The sequence below is a fragment of the Alligator sinensis genome, unplaced genomic scaffold, assembly GCF_000455745.1.
Source record: "Alligator sinensis unplaced genomic scaffold, ASM45574v1 scaffold387_1, whole genome shotgun sequence".
Taxonomy (NCBI): Eukaryota; Metazoa; Chordata; order Crocodylia; family Alligatoridae; genus Alligator; species Alligator sinensis.
This window is the reverse complement of record NW_005842196.1, coordinates 1,909,392-1,917,600: the sequence shown is the minus strand read 5'-3', so window position 1 is coordinate 1,917,600 and position 8,209 is coordinate 1,909,392. Positions and strand designations below refer to the sequence as shown.

The window sequence follows — 8,209 nt, the reverse complement described above, 5'->3', positions numbered from 1 at the left end:
CGGGGAAGCGCGGTGCCGCGCGCAGGGGCCCCGGCGCAGGCGGGTTGCTGCCCCCGCCGCCTCCTGCTGATCCTCCGGTGCCGCCGCCCGCCCCGTCCGGGGCACCTGGTCACCCCCTGCCCTTGCCCGCCCAGGAAGGGCCCAGCGGTGCGGCCGCCCTCCTGCCCCTGCTCCTGCTCCTGCTCCGACTGCGGCTCCGGGCAGTGTCACTGGGCAGCGCCCGCTGGGGCGGTGCGCCCTGCTGCAGCCCCGTCGGGTACTTGTTCTGAGCCCGAGATCTCGGTCCCCGCCCTGCTTTCTCTGTAGATGCCCCCTGAGCTCATGCCCAGTAGTCCTCAATAAGGAGGCCAAGCCTTGCCCTGGGGCATAAGACCCGCACTCCCCTGATGCGTGGGATAGGCCTGTCTTGCCTCCAGCTTCCAGCAGTGTTGGGCAAGGCCCCTGAGTTTCCCATAGCCTTGGTTGTTGCCTCTCTGCTCCCTGCTTGCAAAGTCGAGGGGATTCCCAGTGCAGCTGCTGAGCACAGCTCCACATGCCTCACTCACTCTCCTCTTTTTGTAGTGAATGTAAGCATCAAGAGAGGAGCCAGCTTGACAGCCCTGGAGACTGACATCCTTGTCTGCTAGAACAGGTATGGTACAGGCAGCAGCAAACCCTTGTGTCATCCTGGCATCATACCTCCATCCCAATTTTTTCAAAAAGCTTATCGGAGGGAGAGGGTGATTCAGCCCTTGGCCATTCTGCTGAGACTACAGATGCAGGAACCTGTCGCACTGTAGTTGTTGCAGTGTGGTCTTGTAACTGTGCACTAACAGCTAGACTGACAAAAACATTGCAGACCGAAAACAGGCCCTCTGTGATTGGGGGCACCTTCAGAGCAGTGTGGGGAACATAGAGAAAGAAAGCACAATTTAATCATTAAGGTGAGTCAGTTTTGCCTTAGACGTTTCTAACAAATCAGCTCTTATGTTGTCATTTGACCTTTACAGCCATGCACTTCTTGGCAAATAGGACACTTGAAACCCAGGCACCTAAAGCTGCTTTGTTAATGGGAAAATCGCAGAAATGGAGGATTTAGTGGCAAAAACAGGGGATGATGGAACCTTTCGTTACTCAAGGTGTATTCTGCCAAAACAAAGTTCTCCCGCTGTACTATGCTTTCACTGGAATGCCTTAAGGTGGGGGTGTCTAATTCATCTTGTGCCACAGGCTGGATCCAGCCTGGGGCACGTGTGTGGCAGCAGGTCTGACTCTGACCCAGGATATATGACAGTGTCAGCAGCTTCTGCAAGGGGCACATAGTGCCACTCCAGGTCCCCATGCATGCCCCATGCCACGGTTACAGTTCTAGTTTTGGCCCAGGGCATGGGGCACAAGGCAGCAGTGGCTCCTGCATGGGGTGGTAACGGTGCACCCTGAGGAGCTGGGGCAGGGGCAGTGATCAGGGATGAAGTAGCCAAAAGGGGTGACCCAGGCTGTATCAGCCCTTGCTCACTCTGATTGCTGAGGCCCCTGGGGGTCTAAATGCCCTGAATTTTGCAGCAGGCCACTCCCCCAGCCATGTCCCCCAACTTCCAGTGGATTGTCAGTAGTCTTAGGGGCCAGGTATCCATTCAGTGGAGCCGCTTTTCAGCTCATGTGCCACATGTTTGACACCCCTGCCTTAAAGTAAAGGTTAGAGACACAGGGTGCCATTAACACGTTCAGTGAAATTTTAGGCAAATTGCTTTCCTAAAACTGGGCAACCCATAGCTGGATCGCAACAGTGTTCTGGTAGGGAGAAGGGTGAACAAAAGAATCCTGCATTTGTGGTGCTGGCATTGTATAAAAATCTCCTCTTGGAAGAGATTTAAGTCCCCTTTCCTTCTCTCATACTGTGTCTGATATGCTTAACCTTTATTAATTCAGAAGTGGGAGGTGGGCTCAGTCATCCATGTGGTGCTGGGCTGCACTCCTGCAAAGCCAGTATTCTGCCTCTTCTAGTCTTGAGATTTACTTCTTAAAATACCGAGACCCAAATGTGGAATGCAGTTCATGACAAGGACAAAACGAGCACCAAGGCTATTGAATTCCTTTAGTGTAAATCCTTTGTATATCGTCAGTCTTACAGTTCTCTGTTTCTGTAGTGAAACAGTAACTTACAGGCATGTTTTAGGGCATGTCTACAGGTTGTGCTACATTGCTATAGCAACCACATGGGTCCACACGTGACTGGCAGCTACTTTGCCATAGTGGCATACGTCCCTGTTTTAGCATGCCACTACGGCAGAGTAGCGGCTAAAACTAACCATGTATCATGTGCACAGTGCAATATGGGCAGTTTACTGTGCCATGCTTTACTACTTCCAAAAGTAAGTAGTAAAGCATGGAGCAGTAACAACATCACTGTAGGGCAACGTGTAGACATGCCCTTAGGGACATTTAGCTGTAATGATTTTCCCTATAGAGACAAGTAGATGTTCAGTCACTTATACACTTCTGTAACTCAGCTAAGTACCTAGACACTTCATTCTGGCATGGAGAAATTAATTGCTGAACCAATTGGACTCTATTCAAGTAGATATCCCTTCCATTTTTTAAATCTGTAGGTTTCCTTGGTCCTGCTCCTTGTGCTGCTGCAATGAGTGGGAAGTCCTTGCTTTTAAAGGTCATTCTCCTGGGGGATGGTGGCGTTGGAAAAAGTTCCCTCATGAACCGCTACGTCACTAACAAGTTTGACTCTCAGGCTTTCCACACTATCGGTGTAGAGTTTCTAAACCGTGACCTGGAGGTGGATGGACGTTTTGTGACCCTCCAGATCTGGGACACTGCAGGACAGGAGAGGTTCAAGAGCCTGCGAACCCCTTTTTACAGAGGGGCAGACTGCTGCCTGCTGACCTTTAGTGTTGACGACCGCCAGAGCTTCGAGAACCTAGGCAACTGGCAGAAGGAATTTGTCTACTATGCAGATGTGAAGGACCCTGATCGCTTCCCATTCGTGGTCCTGGGCAACAAGATTGACAAACTTGATAGACAGGTGACCACTGAAGAGGCCCAAGCCTGGTGCATGGAAAATGGGAACTACCCTTACCTAGAAACCAGTGCCAAGGATGACACCAATGTGGCAGTGGCCTTTGAAGAAGCTGTGCGACAAGTACTGGCAGTGGAAGAGCAGCTGGAGCACTGCATGTTGGGGCACGCAATAGACCTGCACAGCAGCTCCAAATCAGGATCTTCATGTTGTTAATAGTGTCAGTCACTTAGATAACACACCCTAGAACTGATCCTTAAATGGAACAAGTGCAAATGGCTCTCAGGCATACCAGGGAATGCAGAGAGAAGAGTGGGTTGGGTTACTGACTAGAAACAGCAGTCTTTCTGTTGAACCATGTGGAGTCCTAGGTGTAAATGAAAGGTATATTATGAGTGACCCAAGTGCATTTGGATGTAGCTCTGCTTCCTCCCCTTATTCTTTCCAGTTGATCTCAAGGACTGGGTTAACCTAACAGGCTTATGAATTAAGATCAATGCTAAGAAATGTCCATAAAATGTTGTGTGCAGAGCCCTAGACATTCCTTAAAGTATTTCATTAGTGAACTGAAAAATACTCATCCCACTAAACTCATACCTTACTACCAAAGGGAAGTTTATTCAGTATCCTGTAGAACATCAAAACCAAACTGAAAGATTTTAGCCTTGGAAAACCATGAGAATATCCATACAGTAACAATAAATATGTATAGGCCCGTTTCTTAGGACTATCACATTGTGTCCTGATCTGTCGTAATCTTCTGAAGCCTTTTGGAAGAACTTGTGTGCAATGCTGAACCTGGGTCCTCCTGGAAGGTAGCATGGCTCAAAATATTTGGAGAGATACGAGGGCGAGAAGGGTTGCTGCCTACCTTGGTCAGTTCTAATTTGCCAACTCTAACTTTGCTGCATATGGATGTTACTTCCACAGAGTGACTGGCTTCTTGGTTACAGTTGTGCTGTTGGCTTTTCCTGTGGCGTAGCACCAGATGCTGCTGCTCACATCTTGGATGACTCCCGACTGGACATCATCTTCATTCATGGACGCTGACTTAGCCATATTAGTGTGAAGGACAATAGACCCTCAATGTGAACATGGGTCTTGGTACCATATAATTACCAATATATATCATGGCTATAGCAAAATTGGTGATAGATGAACAGAACAACTTTTTGATGTGTAGCAGGTTGATGAACAGACTCGTGGATATCCCTTAAAAACACCTTTTTGCAGGTATGCTGGTGAAGCAGTCCTGGTCCTGAGCACAGGCCTAGGATCCTCCATGCTTTGTGAGCCAAAAGGCCAGTGAGCCAAAGGCCACTTGATCTGAGATCCCTTGAGTTGGATGCTGCAGCTTAGAATAATTTCTCCATTATTAAATTGCTTTCTCAAGAATCCTGGAACAGAAGGGATAGTGAGTGGGAGGTAACCACTGGTGATGAGCCTCTAGTGAATTGTCTACAAAACTTTTAATGGTAGAGCTCTTCAGCTAATAGGCTCTGTGTTAATGTGGTACCTTGCTCAAGACCATTGGGCAGGTTAGAGAAATTTCCAACTGGCTGAACAGTTAAAGGAAAAAAATAGAAACACCATTAGAAATGAACCATAGACCTGCTAACCCAGGGCACTGGCCTACTTATGGTGGCCAGTCTCAAGGTATCTGTTGGGAGCCACTGATTCTGTGTTTGCTGGCTGCTTTGTTGTTTTTTTCCCTCTGTAACCTTGTAATATGTAACTTCACTCTCTCCCACATTTGTCCATGATCGTGTAATGATGACTGTCTGTGAGCATATCGGCGTCTGCCTGTGGGAGCACTCTCCTGCGCATATCTCAGCTCATTGCTGAGTGCAAACCATGAATCCCGTTGCTCCCATGTTTGTCTTTGGCCATAGATGCAGTAAGTGTAAGTCACGTGGCTCAAATGCAGCTAACTTTCTGTTCTTGCTGAGAGGTTTCCACCTTAGCATTGGCCAGTGGGAGCTAGTGGCAATCATCTAAAGGCTCCTGAACTGCAGGAGAAATGTCTTTTGCTGAAACTCAGGGTGCGCCTGCCCCCTCTCAGAAGGGCAATAGTGCATATAAGTGACCGCAACTGTAGATGCAAAGGTCCTATTTAGGAGGCCTGACTTCAAAGAGGTGCTAAATACCCATCACTCCCATCCAGGTGAATGGGCTTGTGATGGGAAGTGCATGTCTCTGGGAAATCAGACCTAGGGTGTTCACAGGATGCCCTTGCCTCTCCCTAGTTATACTTTGCTTCCTCTTTTTTTTGTGTGTGTAGACATCAAAAGGCCAGCTAAACTTACTGAAGGGCTAGCCTTTCTTATACCTGTACTTGGTAATTCCAGTGAAGAGCCTCTTAACCTGATCCTGTGTCCAGCGGTCCTTGTTAAAGGCTCAGAATATAAAAATATTTGTGTTAATCCAGTTTTTAAGATAATGTTAAGTGTGGATGGTGCAAACAATGTTAGGTTACTGTTTATAAACTGTGCTGTTGGAGCCTATCTCATCCAGGTAGGGCAGTTAAGTGGAAGCCCTATCCTTTAGGCGAATGGTTTTCAACCTGTGGTCCGCAGACCCCTGGGGGTCTGCAGACTATGTCTAAGGAGTCTTTGAAACGTGACTCCAATCAATCAAAAGTATGTGACTACCCTCACTTACAATTCAAAGGGATCCGCACCTCTATTCAAAATTTCCAGTGGCGTCTGCCAATGAAAAAAGGTTGAAAACCAATGCTTTAGTCCACACTACTTTTCTAGCCTACTTATCGCATGATCTATGTGAGCTTTGATGCTGCCTGCAAAAAAGGACAGGTACTGTGAACCAGCTGTGATGTACGAGGGAGATGCACAACAGGGTATCTCCCAGTACCTTGGGTGCATATTGATGCTAATGGCTGAATCCTGAAAGCCTTTAGCATACACAAACTGTGCATATAGGTTTACTAGCTGTTTGTATATCCTGGAATGTGTTCTATGGTATCCTCTCTATTTTAACAAGCATTAGATTGATTCTTTTTTCTTTTCTTTTCTTTTTTCTTTTCTTTCCTTTTTAAACAACATATTTTAGGTGTGTATTTTTAAACTCCATTTTTTAAAAATAGTGCAGTATTTTTATGTATTGAATTTGTTTAATTTATTTTAAACCAGTGCGCGCATAGTTTCTGGAGCAGCCTGACTCCTCAGCTCTTCATTGCAAAGTTCAATTGCCAGCTGGCATCCCATCCTTGTGACCCCCAAGCTGCTGCAATTGCCACTACTGCTAACAAACTGGAATTGTGCAACCAATATTTTCCATTTTATTTAAGCAAATAAAACCTGGCTGTGTCAAATCAAATATGTAATGTTTCTGCTTTCTTTTGTTGCTTTAAATAAGGAGCTTGAGATGGAACCTCAGCTAGAAACTGACAGTTGTCTTGTGGTAGGTAGATGGAGCAATGCCAGTTTATATCACCTGAAGACCTGACCTAATACCTTGAACAAGTGGCAGGGAACTGGAGCCAAGGTAGTGGGGTCATTTGACTGCATAAAACAACAGGTTTTTAACACTTTTGGCAGTTTCTGAATGTTTATAATATAAATAGATAGTTCAAGTTCCAAATGCTTGTTCAAGCTCCAAAGCCTGTCACCAGCTATCCACTTAGTAGTACTGTATTTCGGAAAATATTTTCTAAGTAGAAATACTCTATATCCCAACCCATGGTTGCTTACTGTCTAATTTTCTCTCTTGCTCATAAACAGTTCTTTTTCCTACTCATCTCAGAGTCAATCTCCTGGTCTCTAAATTTTACTCAGCCTGCTCTCTCATTAGAAAATTATTTTTTTTAGAAAATGCTGGTATTACCTTGTCCATCACATTTCTTCACACAGACAGGCTGTTTGTGTCTTTGTACTGCCTGCAAATAGCCATCTTAGCATTTACCAGTCAAATATTCAGCTTTCTTTTTTCCTGTGGGCCACCATCTATTTTGACATGTTTTGCCTCTTAACTAAAATTTTATGCATTTATGGAGCCTGTCATCTATATTTTCATTGGCATTCCCATTTTTTTTGCCTATAGCTACCTGACATTTTTGGTTTTTTGGCCTGGTTGCTTTTCTGTGGTTTTCTAGCCATGCTTTCTAAAGGAGTGACATTGGGTTTAAAGTCTCAGAAATGCTTTTCAGTGCAGCATTGGGAATTGGGGGGGGGGGGGTGACAGTCTCCAGTGTGTTATTTTAACTGTCTAAAATCAATTAAAAATACAACTCTAGACATTTTGCAACAAGAGAGATTCCTGTTCCAGCTGATAGGAAGGGTGAGCTCTAATGTAATGTAGAGCCAAATCTGAAGCCAGAGACTCCCTAGGTTTCAGACTGAGTTTATAAGAATACATGCTCTGGCTGGAACCTCTGTTCTCTAGCAACTGGTTCTGGTTTAAATTACTCATACTTAAAGCCAACATCAAGCCGTTAATCTTCAGTGCCCAGAAGAGTATGATTTATGTGGGTAATGTTGTACAATAGCACATACCTTCTATCCTTGCTAGCTCTGTCAGATGCAGAATGGAGCCATGTTCCCTTTTTTAAGATTGCAGTTGGCAGAGTCAGAGCTTATGATTAGTCCATGGGGTCTAGGCCTGATGGGACATGTTCTTACTCCATTTCTGTCCTGTGCACTTGTATTGCTCTTGAATACAATTTGGACTTAAATGTTTAAGGTATCTGACTTCTGAAGCTGCCAGATCCTGGTTCAGACAAACATTAGTTGGCTTTTCAGAGTTTCAAAGATTTAGCAACATAATAGAGCCAAATGCTTTGACTGTAAAGCTAGACTGCAGCTTGGTAGCAAACATTTCTAAATCCTTTCTAGAACTACTGGCAAAATAATACACCATGCCTGAGAACTCCTGGAACTCTGTCATGGTTTTTAGTTGGCCAAGTCTGCCTACTACACATGCAAACTTTTTGTTTGCTCCTTTCCAAGTCCTGTATTGCAAAGGCTGTTTGCACATAGACCACAGGTGACTTCAGCAATAACAATGGGGTTGCCCCACCCCCCAAAATGCAACTTTATTTCAGGGGTTGAGCATGTGCTAAGCAATCAAAAGGCTTATTGCAATGCAGATTTCATGATGTGGTAAAATGAATACCCAGTAAGTGTCAGAAGGAATGCTGCTGCTTGCAGGAGAAAATTTGCCAACAGTTTTCTACTGCTGCCG

At 45.5% G+C, this 8,209-nt stretch overlaps 1 protein-coding gene across 6 annotated transcripts in view; it reads left to right on the top strand.

Moving 5' to 3' along the window:
- The window catches only part of RAB9B (RAB9B, member RAS oncogene family), a 7,480-nt gene extending 832 nt beyond the window's left edge, over window positions 1–6,648 (top strand). For 3 of the 6 annotated variants that reach the window (XM_006026525.3, XM_025207453.1, XM_025207454.1), the window contains 2 exons: window positions 562–631; window positions 2,589–6,643. In XM_006026525.3, coding sequence (XP_006026587.1) covers window positions 2,621–3,226 — 606 coding nt within the window. In that variant the 5' untranslated portion in view covers window positions 562–631; window positions 2,589–2,620 and the 3' untranslated portion in view covers window positions 3,227–6,643. Of the gene's footprint in view, window positions 1–6; window positions 257–561; window positions 632–2,588 lie in introns of those variants that run through there. The other 3 variants (XR_003094725.1, XR_003094724.1, XM_006026526.3) reach the window with 3 other exon arrangements.
- The last annotated feature ends 1,561 nt before the right edge of the window (window positions 6,649–8,209 follow it).